The sequence below is a fragment of the Crocuta crocuta genome, unplaced genomic scaffold, assembly GCF_008692635.1.
Source record: "Crocuta crocuta isolate KB4526 unplaced genomic scaffold, BGI_CrCroc_1.0 scaffold139, whole genome shotgun sequence".
Taxonomy (NCBI): Eukaryota; Metazoa; Chordata; class Mammalia; order Carnivora; family Hyaenidae; genus Crocuta; species Crocuta crocuta.
This window is the reverse complement of record NW_027533258.1, coordinates 9,160,399-9,178,518: the sequence shown is the minus strand read 5'-3', so window position 1 is coordinate 9,178,518 and position 18,120 is coordinate 9,160,399. Positions and strand designations below refer to the sequence as shown.

Below are 18,120 nucleotides of genomic sequence, written 5' to 3'. Positions count from 1 at the left end.
ACGAGATAAGGCGCGAAGAAGAGAACAGTGAGGAAAAAGGAGGAGAAAGAGGAACAGGATTATACGCAGGACAGAAAGTCTGGAGCAGCACACACGGTCAGAAACTGCAGAGAGCGAGGCACAAAACTCTGACCTCGACGGTCTCTGATGTCCTCTAAAAAACTGTATCAGGGCAAAAGGAGGGATAAAGAAATTCCTATTGAAATAGGAGGAGCGGGGGGGCGCCTGGGTGGCTTAGTCGGTTAAGCGTCCGACTTTCGCTTAGGTCATGATCTCGCGGTTCGTGGGTTCGAGCCCCGCGTCGGGCTCTGTGCTGACTGCCAGCTCAGAGCCTGGAGCCTGTTTCAGAGTCTGTGACTCCCTCTCTCTCTGACCCTCCCCTGCTCACGCTGTCTCTCTCTCTCTCAGAAATAAATAAAACATTAAAAAAAAAATTAAAAAAAAAATAGGAGGAGCGGGGCGCCTCCCGGTTCAAGAGATCGAGCCCCGCGTCGGGCTCTGTGCTGACGGTGAGGAGCCTGCTTGGGATTCTCTGTCTCTCACCCCCCTCCCTGTTCCTCCCTCCACTTGCTCTCACTCCCCTCTCTCAAAATCAACAGACTTAAAGAAAAAATAAAACAGGAAGTGCATAAAACTTGGTGGTGGGATATACGCAAGGCGGGATGAGCAGCTCGGTCTCGCTGAGCACGGAATGTGCGCGGTGGGAGCTCAGAACGGCAGACTCGGCCGCTTAGATTCTGCCCGCACAGAATCGGGTATCAGAGGTTCAGGGGAGAAGAGCGATGGAAGGGAAGGAGCGTGTCTGTAAAAGGATGGATCTGGCGAAGCCCCAGGGAGAAGACAGCGAAGGGGAAGGGGTGAGGAGGGGGAGCGGAGCTGACTGCACCAGTCCCAGCACAGGCCGGGGCTCCGATGGGAGGGGAGCGGTGGGGGGAGCTGGCGGGAGNCTGGCGAAGCCCCAGGGAGAAGACAGCGAAGGGGAAGGGGTGAGGAGGGGGAGCGGAGCTGACTGCACCAGTCCCAGCACAGGCCGGGGCTCCGATGGGAGGGGAGCGGTGGGGGGAGCTGGCGGGAGGGGGGCTCCACGGCCCTCAGCAGCCCTGCGCATAAAGGCCACCAAACACGCACGCCGCTCCCCCGCAGCTCGCAGAGGACATCGGGCCACCACCGGAGGACAGGCCACCCACACCCTCTGCAAACACCGCGCCCCCAGAACCTCGCACGCGTGTGTGAAGAAACAAAACCGAACCCCGACGTGAGGAGGAACGCATCATCATCCGGAGGTTTCGGAGAGAGGATGTGCCTGTGGAAACGGCCTATGAAATCAGCTAAAAGGAAACTTGAGGAAAGAGATTTATAGCTGCCGCGGATGTAACGTCACGGGGACTCTACAAACTGGAACAGAAACGCACAAGACAAGAAGACGTGGCGGAGGCAATTAAGGAATGGCTGTAAGGAATCCTCTGACGTAAAAGCCCAAAACTCCAGGGTGGAGAAAACAGAGAGCAGAGTGGATATCAGGAAATAAGCGATCCAGTGGGCACATTTATTCTGAGAGCGCTTCCTTCTTAGAGAACAACAGAACAGAGGTCAGTAATAAAAGGCACCAGGGTAAAAACACTAAAATATTAATCATTATTGCTTCCTTGGGGGAAGAAAGGCCAATGTTCTGTAAGAAGAACAGGCATCGAGAACAAGCTGGCTGCTACGCCCTTCGGTCAATGGCACACAGGACACCCCTGACAGTCGCGTCTGCCGGACAAAACGCCGGGCTCCCTGCTGACTCACTGGTCAATCTCAACAGCACAGAGCGGGAGACGACCTGAACCCACATCTGATCAGGCCACTGGACGCGGTGCAATCGACAAAACCCAGACCATGGGAGGCCCCACAGGACAAGGGACTCTGTTTCTTCAAATAAAACAGGGAAGATGTGCAGATCAGAGGGGACAGAACTACTTACCGTACAGTGACCGCCTCCAGACCCTGACGCAGGCAGACCAAGTGTAACACACGTTCATGAGACCTAAGGGCAGTGTGGACGTGACTGAACGCCTGATGTAGGGAATTCTGAAGTCCTGCTCACGCACGTAACAGTCACAAATCCCAAAAACAGTGGCTGAGGAGCACAAGGCTGGGCAGAGTGAAACTCTGAGCAGCGCGCAAGGTCCAGAGCACAGAACTTAGGAGCCTGCCTGCCCAGGGCGCGGGGAGGGAAACACCCCAGGCTTTCACCTGAGCCCCCGACCATGATGAGCTAAGCGTGCCAGTCCCGTTCGCCGACCTGCCCGCCCAGAGCAGGACTCTAGACAGAGCTCGATGTCATTACCTCCACATCTTCTTCCGTACAACCAAGGCCACGTAATGCCTACAACCCAAGATAATATCCGCATCCCGGATGAGTCCGTTTGTATTGCCCTGTATTACTATCTTGGACAACGGTGTGTTCCAGTGATAAAAAACATGATCGAGAATTCCGCCAGAGAATCGGGAACCATTAAAAGAAAAGCCATGAAAAGAAACCATAAAAAAACAGACAAACATAAAAATCCTTTAAGAAATCATAAGGGGCGCCCGGGTGGCTTAGTGGTTAAGCAAATTACTTTCGCTCAGGTCATGATCTCGCGGTTCGTGGGTTCGAGCCCTGCATCAGGCTCTGTGCTGACTGCCAGCTCAGAGCCCGGAGCCTATTTCAGAGTCTGCGTCTCTCTCGCTCTCTGACCCTCCCCTGCTCACGCTGTCTCTCTCTCTCTCTCTCTCCTAGAAATAAATAAAACATTAAAAAAAATTAAAAAAAAAAAAAGAAATCATAAAGAAGGGCGCCTGGGTGGCTTAGTCGGTTAAGCGACCGACTTTCGCTTATGTCATGATCTCGCGGTTCGTGGGTTCGAGCCCTGCATCAGGCTCTGTGCTGACTGCCAGCTCAGAGCCCGGAGCCTATTTCAGAGTCTGCGTCTCTCTCGCTCTCTGACCCTCCCCTGCTCACGCTCTCTCTCTCTCTCCTAGAAAAAAAAAAAAAAGAAATCATAAAAAGGAAAGCCAAATGAAAAGTGCAATGCAAAGTAACTGAAATTAGCAATTTCACTGGGTGTGTTTAAACGCAATTTAGATACAGATGAAGAAAGAATTAGTTCCTCCACATTTTATCAGAAGCAAATATCTGAGCTGCAGCACAGGGGGTGGGGGGGGATGGGGGTTAAAATACGGAAGGACGGGAAGGCTGCATGGGACGCGGTGGGAAGGACGGGCTCAAGGCGCACCTGAGTGCCGAGTCCTGGCAGGCAGGAAGGGGTCCCAGGGCAGAAGTGGCCTCGGGAGGGGCAATGGCTGAGAACGTTCCCAAACCGACCAAAGGCATCAAGGCACAGACAAAACTGCTCCCAGCTCCACTCCTGATACACAGAAGCCAATTTCACCTCAGCACCTCAGAGTGAATCTGCTGGAAACCAAAGACGAAGAGAAAATTCTAGAACAGCCAGTGGAGAGAACCACAGATCAGCTCCAAAGGTACGCGAGCGAAACTACAGGCGGGCTTCTCGCCGGCACACGGTGCAAGCGCAGTGGTGTCTTCACTGGAAACTTACCACCAGCTCTGGACTCTAAATCCGGGGGGAGAGAAGAATGAAAAATGGAGGAGGGGCACCTGGCTGGCCCGGTAGGTGATCCCAGAGTTGCAAGTTCAAGCCCCACGATGGGTGTGGAACTTACTTAAAAAAAATTGAGGGACGCCTGGGTGGTTCAGCTGATGGAGCGTCGGACCTTGGCTCAGGTCATGATCTCACGGTTCATGGGTTCAAGCCCTGCAACAGGCTCTGTGCTGATGGCTAGGGGCCTGGATCCTGCTTCTGATTCTGTGTCTCCCTCTCTCTGCCCCTCCCCTGCTCATGCTCCATCTTGCTCTTTCTCTCATAAATAAATGTAAAAAATTTTTAAAAATTTAAAAGTTTTTTGAGACAGACGCTGTCAAAGTGAGACTTTCTAAAAGGGGAATGAGAACCAAGAGCTGGAAAGGAAAATGAAAAGCAAGAGAAAGTAAATGGATAAAACGGAAGGAACCCCAACTGTATTAAGAAGTGATGGCAGCACCTGTGGGGTTTAAAATCCAGACAGAGGGGTGTGTGGGTGGTTCAGTGGGTTACGCATCATTAACTTCGGCTCAGGTCATGATCTTGCAGTTTGTGAGTTCGAGCCCCGCTGGGCTCTGTGCTGACAGCTCGGAGCCTGGAGCTGCTTCGGATTCTGTCTCCTCTCTCCGTCCCCCACCCGCTTGTGCTCTGTCTCACTCAAAAAATAAACATTAAATTAAAAAAAAAAATTTTCATAGTTTATTTATTTTTGAGGCAGATAAAGACAGAGCATGAGTGGGGGAGGGGCAGAGAACAAGGGAGACACAGAATCAGAAGCAGCTCCAGGCTCCGAGCTGTCAGCACAGAGCCCCACTCGGGCTCGAACTCATGCACCAAGAGATCATGAGCTGAGCCAAAGTCAGCCGCTTAACCAACTGAGCCCCCCAGGTGTCCCGAAAAGTATTTACTATTAAAAAGAAGGCTACTTCATGAGGATCCACCAGAAAGGTCTAAAAGTCCTATGTCTATCTACACATGATAACATAGCTCCAACCCATATACAGCAAAAGTGACAGAACCGAAAAGAGGAACAGATTAGTGGAGACCGATAGGGAGCACCACAAGGAAATACACTGCACACGAGGGACCCCGCATCCAATCGCGGCGAACACGTGTGTTTTTCAAGAGCGCGCTGACCTCTTACCCAACTCGAGCACGTGATGGACCGTAAAACAAGATGAACAAACTTCAAAGGACTTCAAATCATTCAGGGTATGTTGTTCTCTGACCGAGAGGATTATTAGAAACAACAAAATCAACCTGAAAATCCTGATGTTTGAAATTTTTTTTAACGTGTATTTATTTTTGAGAGAGACAGAGCGTGAGCAGGGGAGGGGCAGAGAGAGAGACGGAGACAGAATCCTAAGGAGGCTCCAGGCTCCAAGCTGTCAGCACAGAGCCCGACGCAGGGTTCGAACTCACAAGCGCTGAGGTCATGACCTGAGTTGAAGTCAGGCATTTAACCGACTGAGCCACCCAGGCGCCCCTGAAAATCCCCTGATGTTTAGAAATTAATCAATCTACTTCTAAATAACTTGCAAGGTCCACCCTCATTATTTTAAACTTAAAATAATTTTATCATTAAAGATAATGAAAATGCAACATACTGGCACTTGCAGAATGAAGCTAAATGCTTATCAGTTACACCTCTAGGGAGACTCCTCTTATTATTTTTTACTTTGGGGGGGCATGCAAGGGGGGAGAGGGGCAGAGGGAGAGGGAAAGAATCTTTTTTCTTTTTTTTTTTTAGAGTGCATAATTTATTTATTTAAGTTCAAGTTAGTTAACCTACAGTGTAGTATTAGTTTCAGGAGTGGAACCCAGTGATTCGTCACTTACATACAACACCCAGTGCTCATCCCAACAGGGAGAGAAAATGTTAAGCAAACTCCATGATCAGCACAGAGCCCCACGCAGGGCTTGATCGCATGACCCCAGGATCATGACCTGAGTCGAAATCAAGAGCTGGATGCTCAACTGACCGAGCCACCCACTTCTTTTAAAAAAAAAAAGGATAGCAGATCAGGAATTAAAGAGAAGATCACTAACAAATCCTACAGAAAATAAGACGGTATGATGCACAACTTTATGCCAATAAATGTGAAAATTTCGATGAAACAGAGAAATGTCTAGAAAAACACAATTATCAAAACTAACACAAGAAACCAGAGATCTGCAAAGTTCTACATCTATTAAAGAAGAACTTGCCTACCAAAAAACTCCTATAGTTATTTGAAAAAGAAATAACACAAATCCTCTCCGAGCAGTATCTGAGAACACATAAAGGTGAGGTATTCTGATTTATTTTATAAAACCAGCATAACCTTGATAGCAAAATAGGACAAGGATATTATTATAAGACAAGGAAAACTTTAAGCCAACCTCACTCATGAATATAGAAGCAAAAATCCTAAGCAAAATATTAGCAAGCAGAATCCAGTCTGTAAAAAGAATACTTGGCCCTTGCCAGGTTCGTTTAACACTCAAAAATATGTGTAATTCACCACCGTAACAAAATAGCCAGAAAAATCACACTATCATTTCACTCAATGCTGGAAAAAACATCTGATAAAGTGACTTCCCAACAGGATTTTAAAAATTCATCTCTTCAGGATAAGAACTGGAAATAGGAGAGTTCCCTTAATTTGACAAAGAATATTAAAAACAAAACAAAATGGAAGCACCATCATTCTTTTTAAGTTTTTTTTTTTTTTTAAGTCATCTCTACACCCAACATGGGGCTTGAACTCATAACCCTGAGATCGAGTCATGTGCTCCCCTGACAGGGCCACCCAGGCGCCCCAAAGCAACCATCTTTCTTTGTTTTTTTTTTAATTTATTTTTATTTAAAAAAATTTTTTTTAATGTTTTATTTTTATTCTGAGAGAGAGACAGAGCACAAGTGGGGCAGGGGCAGAGAGAGAAGAGAGGGAGACACAGAATCTGAAACAGGCTCCAGGCTCTGAGCTGTCAGCACAGAACCCGACGCGGGACTCAAACCCACGAACCGTGAGATCATAACCTGAGCTGAAGTCGGCCACTTAACCAACCGAGCCCCCAGGCGCCCTGCAACCATCATTAATCTTAAAGGTGAGATGCTGACGCTCCTCTCTGAGGTCAGGAATGACAGTCACCTCTGGCCTCTACTGTTAAACCAACATTTACAGAGGGTCTGAGAAAGCAAGTGAAAGAAATGTGCAAGAATTGGAAAGGAAAAAATAAAACCGTCACTATCTGCAGACATATAGAAAACCCAATAGAAAGATCCATAGAGGATGCCTGGGCAGCTCAGTCAGTTAATTGTCTGCCTGTTGGTTTCAGCTCAGGCCATGATCTCACGGCTCGTGAGCCTGAGCCCCACGTCGGGCTCTGCGCTGGCGGCGTGGAGCCTGCTTGGGGTTCTCTCTCCCCCTCACTCTCTGCCCTTTCCCCACCTGTGGTCACTCTCTTTCCCAAAATAAATAGGTAAACTTAAAAAAAAAGGAGTAGCCTTAGAAAAGTAGGAAAAACATGTAGAAAATACAAAAGAATTGTCGGTTAAACTGTTATGACCAATAAATAATCTTAGTAAGATTTTATACGTAAAATACGTGACAACTGTATTTCTACATCATGGCATCCATCAGAAAACGCTGAAACCACCATTTAAACAGCATCCAAAAAAATTAAATACCCAAAAATAAATCTATGAAGAGCTGTCCTGGCCTCCACGGAGCACCATAAAATGGATCATGATAAATTAAGAACTAAGTAAACGGATGTAACCATGAACTAGAACATCACATATTGCGAAGATCTCACGTCTCTCCCCAGCTGATCTACAGAATCAACAAAATCCCAAACAAAATTCCAGCCAGGGCGCGTGTGTGTGCGCGCGCGTGTGTGTAAAACTGACAGACGGGTTCTAAAATTATATTGAAATGCACAGGATGGAACAGCCAAAGCCGCCCTAACGGATAACAAAAATGAGAGCACCTGCCACACCAGAGCCAAGACCTGGTCTACACCCTGTGTGAGCTTAGCCGGGAGAAGGGCACGCAGTCCCCCCGAAACAGAATAGTTCAGAGCTGGTTTAGGAGGACCTGATATGCGACAAGGTGGCACTTCTGAGGAAACAGGCGCTGGGTCAACTGGACAGCCATCGGGAGAAAATCGGAGTCCTGTCCCCATCTCACATCACACACAGAGTCCAGCTCCGCGAGGGGCCAAGGCCAACCCTACGAGATACACCGTCACGCTCCCTTCCCAGACCGGGGCCCTTCTGTCTCCTGCCGGAATCCGCCTAAATCAGGTTTGATCTGGAAACGCTGCATGTAGGAGTTACAGATCTGTGTACGCGGCCCCGTGGGATTCCCACCCCTTCTCACACACCGCGAGGTACTGGCCGCAAACTGGAAAACACCAATGTCCAAAAGTAGCTGAGTGGCTAAGCTGGGTCAGAAATCTTACCGTGGAGCATCACGCTAGAGCAGGATGAATGAAATATCCCAACCTTTTAATTTCAGGGCCCTTTTACACTCTTAGAAATGATTAAAGACCCAGAGACCTTTCATTTTATATAACCGTATATTTCATATACACATACATGGCCAAGTTTTTATAAAATAACGATACTTGTTAATGTAAACAACGCATCTTACAAAAATAACCTTTCGTTTTCCGAAACGAAAGCGAGAAGGTGCTGCTTTCTATTTTTGCAAATCTCTGATTGTCTGGCTGCGCAGAAAGTGGCTAGATTTTCAAATCTGCTTTCGCGTTCAGTCTGTGGTGCTATGTTGTTTTGGCTGAAGCATGTGAAGAAAATTAGCCTCACACAGATTGATCCAGTTTGGGAAAGGGAGCCGGGCTTCAACCGCCTTTCCCAGTTACCATGGATATTCCCCCTGGATGCTCCCCGAGACTCAACATGTGAGAACTTCAAGATCAGACACAACGTGGCAGGCGGATCCCCGTCGATGAACTTGCATACTGTTACCTAGGCCGAAAGCCATCGGCTTCTTTTGCCTGTTGGACGACTCTTCTACCCCTTCGGGATTTTGTAACAACGTTCACATCATTTGGAAAACGATGGCTTGGGGAGTTATAATGGTCTCCCTGACGATGCGTTTCACTACAGGCCATTAAAATAAATCAGTCATTAATATCGCTCTCTGTCTCATCGGAAAGGGCTGTCCACGCCGTCACGCCCACAGTGGTAAACAGGAAGTTTCCCCAGATCCGAATTTTCATGTGAAAACTCAGACTTCAGCACTGGCAACAAAGACAGTCGGCTGCTGTGCTGGAAGGGACAGGTCCCCTTCGCTCATATCCTGAAACATGTCTGCCAAACACCCCAGTTGAGGATCCACGGCTAATCTGGGAGTCACAGTCACTCTATCAGATAAAAATGGTGCTCTCTTAAAAAAAAAAATAGCGAGTTCAGTTTGCAGCCCGGAGAACTACACCCCTGCCTTTCCCTGTGGTTCAAGGCGGAAGTGTTATGTGCGCCTGCTGTCCCTTCACATGGTATATTCCAAGGACTCCACTGGAATCCACATTCCATAAAATCCATGATTTCTCCTGCTTTCTCAAGGGCAGCCTCAAGTGAAACTGGATGAAAATAACCGCTAGTACAGTTTGCGGTCACTGCCTCACCCTCCACATTACTTCTGTACCGTCAACACCAACATCGACAGCGAAAGGGGCAAATGATGACTTCAAATAATCACGAGAGCAGCTGTAACCTCACAGATCACTGGAAGAGTCTTAGGGACACCCTGAGGGTCCACAGGCCATGCTCCGAGAACTTCTCAATTATACCAGCGCAAAGCAATACAGATGAACCTGAAGAATGTGGTGCCGAGTGAAAAAGCAGACACAAAGGCCATCTCCTGTGAGATTCGTTCACGTACAAGTTCACAAGTAGGAAAAACCACACTACATTGGCTAGGGAGGTCCGCTCCGTCGATAAAGCACACTGGGGGGTTTTCAGACACTTCGCGGGAATTAACAGACCAAGGAGACAAAAATCAGTAAGGAAGGTTTAGGAAGAATTAAAAAGCTTAGGTCAAGGGCCACACACGGAACCCTACACCCAACGGTAACAGAATTAACGCCCTCTCCAGGCTCAGACAACGCCCATCAAAGCTGACGGAACGCTGCACACAGCAAGTCTCCAGAAAATACGAGTAATGATGGTATGTGAACTGTATTCTTTTCAACGCACTTAGTTGAAAAATCAGTAATAAGAAGATAACTTAAGGACCCCGCCTTGAGAAATCTTTAAAGTAGCCTCTTAGGTGGTTCACAGGTTAAAAAAGAAATCGTAACGGGAAACAGAAAATATTTAGGGCTGATGAATAAAAATAGCACGCATCAAAACGTGTGAGGTGAGCTAAAGCAGTAGAAGAGGAGAGGTTTTACAGGTTCTGGATGAAGTTATTAAGAAAGAGGATGAAGATGAATGGCCTGAGAAGTGGGGCGGTCGGGGAGGGCACATTTGAAGAAAATATAAGGAAATAACAGAATCCCAAGCAGGCTCCGTGACGTGGGGCTCAAACTCCCGAACCAGGAGATGGTGGCCTGAGCTCAAGTCGGACGCTTGACCGACGGAGCCACCCAGGCACCCCTCTTCCTCTTACTAGGATTCTTGAAGGTCAAGTGCTCCAACTCCAGACGCTGCTGGGAGCCCTCCTTCCACGCCACTAACCAGAGACACGATCGTCCCCAATTCGGAGCCCCGCTGGGACCTTAATGCTTCAAGATGAACTTAGCTTGTCCTTCTGGAAAGACCTAGGGGGCCGCGCTGTGAAAAGAAACTCGGCCCTCACTCAGGGTGGTCCCTGAGTTTAGCTGGGGGAAAAAAACCATCAAACAAACTTACTTGATAAAAGACACTCGTGAAGTCTCAGAATCACGGCAGGGAATGACTGCAGAGGATCTCAGGGGTCCTTTCTCCGATTCCTTCTTTTGCCCACGATCCCCTTCCCCTCTGAATGTCCCTCCTCCCTCCTACTCGCAGGAAGCTTCGAGGAGGTCGGAGGCGGGGAAGCAAGGCGAAGAGGCTGGCAGGAAAGGCGCCTGGCTCCCTTCCGCACAGCAGCTCCTCACATCCCCGGGCAGCACCCGCCACTGGCCCCTGCTCGCCATCTGACCCGCCTCACTCCCTCTCTCCTTTATTCTCCCAGACCCCTCAGCCCGCTGGACCAGGGAGGAAGGGAAGGGACCATGCGGGCAATGGGGACGACAGCCATGGGCCCCCTGCCTTCCCAGAGCGGGACAGGCCTGTGCCCTTGGCAAAACCACAAGCCGGGCCGGGTCCTCGACGCTGCTCTCCTGTGATGCTCTTCCTGGTGGCTTCTCTTCCCCAAACCTCTCCCAGTCTCCAGCCGCCTTCCCAGCCCTGGTGCGTCTCACCCACTTTGCGCCTGACTTCACAGAGACCACAGAAATGGGGGATCTTCAGGCTGGACGGAACCTCCTGTGGCAAAGGTCGTGGGAGAAGCATTCACTCCCCAGATCCTTCCCTGGCAGCTCCCTCCGGTGGGCAAGGCTTCAGCTCTACGCTACCTTCTCGGAGAGCCCTTCGCGGCCCCGCTGCAGAAAGCCGTTCTCCAACTCACTCTATCCCACAGTCAGGCTTCATTTCCTTCTAGGATGCGTCAGAAAGGCAGGGACCTGGCCTGTCCCCACACACTCCCCCGCATCTAGAACACAGTAGGTGTTCAGTAAATAGTCACTAAGTAAAGGAATTTCTATGGGAAAACTAGTTCTGAGTGACAAGAGCCCGGGTGGCACGCCCCTAGGCCTCTCGTTAAACTCTCGCTCTCGTGGGCACCTGGGGGTCTTCGTCGGTTACGCGTCCGACTTCGGCTCAGGTCACAATCTCGCAGTTCGTGAGTTTGAGCCCCGCGTCGGGCTCTGTGCTGACAGCTCGGAGCCTGCTTCAGATGCTCCGTCTGTCTCTCTCTCTGCCCCTCCCCCGTGCTCTCGCTCTCTCTCCCCTAAAGATAAATAAACATTAAAAAAAAGAAATTCAATGGTTCTCTTCCCAACTCAGACCTTTACAAGATCAACCAACTTTTCCCTCTGCTTTGTTTTGTTCTAAATCAAAGCTCTCTATTGCCTTCTTTAAGTCACTACTGCCTGTGTCTACTATCCCCTTGAGCCTTTTTCTGTCCTTCTAGAGCTTTTCAAGAATCTGGCTTGCGTTTTTCCGCTCTCCCTTATCCCTTAGTATTTTTAGTTAACTTTTCCCGCGTGGTTAGTGACACTGTCAGTGCCTGCAACATACGTGTCACCTGCTGACCACAGGACAACCCCGGCCTCAGTCTCGCCCCGGACGGCTTCCTCTTAAACACCGCAGTCCAACTCTGGCTCAGGTTGTGACCTTGTGGATCGTGAGTTCGAGCCCTGCATCAGGCTTGCTGCTGTCAGCACAGAGCCCTCTTTGGATCCTCTGTCCCTCTCTCTCTCTGCCCCTCCCCGACTCATGCTCTCTCTCAAAAATAAAGAAACATTAAAAAAAAAATCAAAAATAATAAAATAAAATGACACCTTAAGATACAAAGGAAGGGGACACTTGGGTAAGCCAGAGGCGACCTTTCTATGTGTAACACAAACAGTCCTGTTAAACAGACAGCGTGGGGAGTGCAAGTCCTCATGTAGCTCCGAACGCAGTAGGTGCGATCCACGTGAATATCCCGCCACCACCTCCCACGACAACGCGTGTGTCACCACCTCCCTCCGGCGACGGCGCGGCCGGAAATACTCACGTAGATAAGTCCCGAGTAGTAGCGGTCCTTGAGGTTGTGTAAGACGGAAGCTTCGTTCAAGCACGTCAGTTCCGCCATGTCTTCCACCTTGGAAAACTTGGGTGGGTTCATCTTCTGGATATCGTCCTTGTTGACCATCGCCTTCTTCCCGTTCTCGGCCAGCTCCACCATGACCTCATCTCCCCGCTCTTCCTTGATACTGGCGGCCTCGAAGCCGTGGCGTTCCGACGGGATCCACACGAGCTTTTTGGCCGTCCAGTCCGCCTGAGTGGCAGGGTTGTAGATGACAGCCCTGTCCACAAACAGGTACCGCTCTGGGTCTTCGAGTCCGGCTCTCTGGGCCATTGTAAACAGAAGGATCCAAGAGCAATCGCCTCTAGGGAGGAGAAGAGAACAAGGTTAGGTGTTTGCAAATACTCGACGCCTCACAGGTTCTCTTCCTGGGAGGCACTTACAGCTCAACCTCTGGCGGAAAGAGAGCATAAACCTTCACCGAGGCGCTGGGGTCACCCTCTTCATGGCCACGCTGCCCGGGCGTCCAAAGTAAATTTCAGGGGAGACCACGAACTAAAACCAAGCTGGGGGAGGAGGCAGCGTTCCCGTGGGACTTTTCCCCGCCTCCTCTCCTCTCTCGCCCCCACCACGAATTAAACAGGGGGTCAAGAAGGCAAAGGTGAATGAAGCCACGGAAAGCGGAGACTCCTAAGAAAAGGTGCCGGAGGTGGTGCCTGAATGAGGTGGCCATGGGGACAGAGCTGCAAAATGCACAGTCACGGCAGCTGCTAAACAGGAAACCATCAAGGGTGCCTGCGTGGCTCCGTTGGCTANGCGGGGCTCGAACCCACGAACCGCGAGATCATGACCTAAGCGAAAGTCGGACGCTTAACCGACTAAGCCACCGAGGCGCCCCTCAAAAATAAATATTAAAAAAAAAACAGTAAAGCATCGGGTCTACACGGGCTGCCCATTCTGCCTTCAGATAAGAGACTTCGAGCTCTTCCTTACTAACAGCCGCACTCTGTCCCCCAGGGTGGCCATAATGGGATCAAATGAGGCCACAGAGGACAAACGCGACTTGGCTTCAAGACCCAGCCACTCGAGGACGTGACGGTACCTCCCCAGACCTCACTCGCACCCTGCGGATGCTCCGACCCTCGTCAGTGCTCCTCATTTGTCCAGACCACATCACCACCCTCCTCGCTCGCCTCGAAACGGGCTCACATGTGCCCCTGTAGACAGTGCGGCCCAGGAGCCAATGCAGTGTTCCAAATACGGTCGGACCGGCACAGAACAGAGAGAGCCCCTAACTTAGGCCACACTGAGAAAAGCATATTCTAGGGGCGCCTGGGTGGCCCGGTCAGTTAAGCATCCCACTTCGGCTCAGCTCACAATCTCACGGTTCGTGGGTTCGAGCTCCACATCCGGCTCTGTGCGGACTACTCAGAGCCTGGAGCCTGCTTCAGATTCTGTGTCTCCCTCTCTCCCTGTCCCTCCCCTACTTGCGCGCTGTCTCTCTCTCTCAAAAAAGTGAGTAAACGTTAAAAAAAATTTGTTTTTTAAGAGAAAAGCATGTTCTTTTAAATCAGGTTAGGAATTAGTCTAGAACATTCGTGATTTTCACCGTTAAGGTCTCTTAAGACCGACCTGGTTGGTTCAGCACTCATCTGCCATGGGTTCACACTGAGCCGTCGGCCACAGCTCCCCACGCCCCTCTCGGCTGTGTCTCATCCTATACGGTGCCACTGACTTCCTGGATCAAATGACAGGATTTTACAGCCATCACTCACCTTTCCGATGTGACTCATCACTTCTGCCTGACAATATCTTTTTGGAATCTGATACCGTCATTAAATACTTTTGTTATTACCCCAAATTCCAGGTTATTACAAATCTCAGAAGTCTGGTTTCCATGACCTGGTCCAAATCAACCCAAGAAACCAACTGAGTAACCATTCTTGCTCTCTATCATATCTTTCCAGTTTTCGCCTCCTCTCCCCGCAAAATGATGAGATCCTTAGTAAGCTGCAAAGCTAATCGTAGAGCAGTCCAGGGGTGCCTGGCGGGCTCAGTCGGTGGAGCGTGCGACTCTTGATCTCAGGGTTGCGAGTCTGAGCCCCACTTTGGGTGTAGGGATTACTTAAAAATAAAATCTTAAAAGAAAAGGAGTCCAAAGTTGTTAAGAGGCTCTGAACCTCGAGTCCACAAATTTCAGGCTCCGTGAAATCACGGAAATGGCAATAAAAACGTACACTTCTGAAATTATTTGTCCTGATGTCATGCATCACAAACATGCATGTCCTAGATAGAACCTGGGGCTCAAACTCCAGCATGTGCGGAGTCCCATCCCAGGGTCTCCAACGCGGAGGGTCTGGGGCGGCGCCTGGTCATTTGCATTTCTCACAACCTCCCAGTAGCCGCTGGTCCCGCCCCCCTCCCTCGCTTTGAGAACCATCACGCCTTAGTTCTCCGGTTGCCATGGTGAGCCATTGTTGTTAACAGGTATGCCGGGATAGAAATGAAGGTTGAACACCAATGTTCTAGACCAATTCCTAACCTGATTCAAATAGTGTACGCTAACGTTGTTAAACGTATGGCCTTGAGTAAGACAAAAATCGGGAAATGAGAGGAAACCACAACAACAAAATCACAGAAGATGTAACATGAAGTAAGACTTCTCCAAATAAAAACACCAACGTGTCTTATAACTTGCCTTGTGTATTTGCCCTCTTTGGCATTCGCGCGCCGGCGGGCCACACGGCACAGAACCGATTCGCGGGGACCACGTACACTGTGAAGAACAGTTTCCAAAGCCCATCATCACCTCTAGGGACTGGCTTTTGTTAAGACCAGCAACATGCTCTCTGTCTTTCCAACTTCTACTCTGCAACCTGCTAAGGAGAGAGGCATGGCAATGACCTGGGAACCATCCAGGTAAATCTGGACCCGGACAGCAGGACACACACCCACTTTTGCGAATGGCAGCCTTTTGAGAGGGAAAATATCCCAGTATAACAAAACACGGTGACAAGTTACTCTCATCACTAATCGGTATAAACTGCATACCCCACACGACACCAAGGGAGCTGTCTCGGTGCCAGTGGGCGCGTGCGGGCACAAATTTCCGTAATTTCACGTTGGGCATGTAATTATATGCTTAAATTGAGCGGGTGGCTATAAATTAGAATAGCTTAACAGGTCATTTCTGCAGCAGACCTTTTTTTTTTTAAAAAAGTAAATTATATACTTAAAAATTAGTTTGTCGATTCAGTACAATTTATTTTGTTGGGTGTTTTTTTTAAGTTTATTTGAGATAAAGAGGGCAAGCAGGGGAGGGGTAGAGAGAGGGAGAGATGGAGAATGCCAAGAGGCTCCTCGCTATCAGTGCAGAGCCCAACTTAAGGTGTGAACTTATGAACTGTGAGATCACGACCTAAACCAAAATCAAAAGCTGGACGGTTATTGGACTGAGCCACCCAGGCGCCGCCCCAAAGTGGTACGTTTTGAATTTATCAGTATTTTTTCTAGGTGAAGAAATGATTGTCATGTAAGGGGGTGGGGGGTACAATAGATCACAAAAATGCTAATTATAAAATGCTCCTGACGTTGTGGGGGGAATTTACACATACACATTTTTTAAAAGGGAACATAATAAATTAAAAAACAAATGAATAAATAGGAACAGATCTGCACTGGGTCTTCACTGGATAGTGAGATTACAAATTACTTCTACTTTTCCAGAGTTTTCTACAACTAATTGGACACTGAGCGGACCATTTCCTGTTCCTGGCTGTATGGTGAGTGCTTAGCTGCCTCCTGGGGCCACAGGATACTGACCAGGGATCATACGCGTGGTCCCTACCCTCATCCTGAGCTTCACCTTCTCCACAACCCAAAATCTACCATTCCTCCCAATGCTGACCCAAATGCCACCCTCTGAGAGGTTCTTTTCAGGTCAATGTGGCAACTTAATCCTTCTCTTCTGGCATTCTTCGCGCTCTCCCCTGCACTCTAGCAGAGGGCTGAGCAGGAAGCAGGCACCCACGCTGTTGAGTCTGATCGGAGTTGGGGCGGCCGGCGAGGGGGCTGCGGTTCGTTTTAACTCCGTTCCATCGTACATTTGGTACCCAATCTTGATAATATTGGTATTTACCGGTGAACCACTCCCAAATGCCTTGCTTTACGGCAGGGAGCAGAGCACAATTTTTAAAAGTAGCAAACACCGCTCTCTCTATCATGAATTACGGCCAGGCACTATTCTACCCAGCCTACCTTTACTGACTCTCCAGCCTCACAACAGCCCTGGGAGGTGGGCACTACCAATATCTCCATTTTACAGATGAGGAACCTAAGGTAGAGAGAAAGCCAAAAACCAGCGTAAGGTCCCGGATCTCACAAGCAGCAGAGCTGGGGTTACCCCCCGAGTCCCCGCCAGGTGACCGGGCCACCTGGCGTGCTCTGAAGGGCGTGAAGTACACTCCACGCAGCCTCTCCGCTAAACAAAAATCCTATCGATCCCGGTTTCAAGAACGGAGGCTCAGCAATGAACACACCAGCGCAATCTGGCAAAGGCTTTACATTTAATTGGGAAAAAAACAAAAAACACCAAACCCCACTTATATTTAGGAGAAAAGGGAACCAAAAGGAAGCTCTTTGCAGCAGACAGAAAGATAATCGGAAGGTGTTTGGTGTCATTTGAAATAACTGCCTAATTATAGCTAAGTCACTGATCTATAGACGAACAAGCCCGCTAGAACCAGAGCCTCATCCCCTTCATTGGGTTTAGACACACACACACCCCCTTCCCACGGCCACTTTTCACTTCCAGCGGGAACACCACCCAGCAAGCTTCTCAACTGCCTCCCAGCACCCACTGTAGGTACAGAGATGGGAAAATGACTCGATTTTGTGAATATCTGACGCACGCCAGGCCAAACAACGATGATGGATAAATTCTCCGTGACAGAACATCTCTAGAACAGATCAACTAAAGCAGGATTGTCACACCTCGTCAACAACCCCCACTGGGGTGACTTCACATCACAGGCACGTGGGATCCCCATTAATGCACCCAAAATGCCGCTGAACCGAAAGAGCACACCCCCGAACCAAACGCAAAAGGGCACCCGCTATCTAGAGCCCGCAGTGCCTCTCCGCTACCATCTTCCGCTGGGTGTGGAGGCAACCCCAGGAATTTCAATGCTTCCCATTCGCCGCAGAGAAAGTCCACCAAATGCTGAAGCACAGTCTCCCCCTCCCCGCACAGCGTGCCCTTCAGAATTTCCTTCAGCTCGCCTTTCATTCCGTCTGTCTTCATTGTGATGATTTCCCCAAGGAGCCCAAATAAAAAGCCAACCTCTGGGGTCACATCGCTTTGCTGCAAAAGCTCGCGCGGTACACCGCCCCGTTACACCATATGCTTTCTCCAGATAAGGCCGGGGAGGAACCGAATTTGAGGCGCCGAAGTAAAGGGATGCATAAAATAAAATGGCCACTTTTTCAGAATCCGAGGCAGACGGGGGCATACTTGAACGTCAAAAGCATGGGACTGGGACAACACTGGTAAGGGCAAACCCATGAAGGAAATAAAACAATAAATAGATTAAAGTTTTCCAGAGTAAGATACTATGGAGAATAATGAAAGCTGCCTCAAAGAATCTTCAGTTCCAGCATTAAAAAAAAAATCTCAGCAAAGCCAAAGTATTAAATTTAGTATATTATATTATTTGGGGAAAACAACAGCC

At 49.2% G+C, this 18,120-nt stretch overlaps 1 protein-coding gene across 4 annotated transcripts in view; it reads right to left on the bottom strand.

Moving 5' to 3' along the window:
* MYH10 (myosin heavy chain 10) overlaps positions 1 to 18,120 on the bottom strand; it is a 121,568-nt gene that overhangs the window by 102,683 nt on the left and 765 nt on the right. For all 4 annotated transcript variants that reach the window (XM_077746906.1, XM_077746907.1, XM_077746908.1 and 1 more), the window contains one exon: positions 12,380 to 12,755. In XM_077746906.1, the coding sequence (XP_077603032.1) occupies positions 12,380 to 12,724 (345 nt within the window). In that variant the 5' untranslated portion in view covers positions 12,725 to 12,755. Of the gene's footprint in view, positions 1 to 12,379; positions 12,756 to 18,120 lie in introns of those variants that run through there.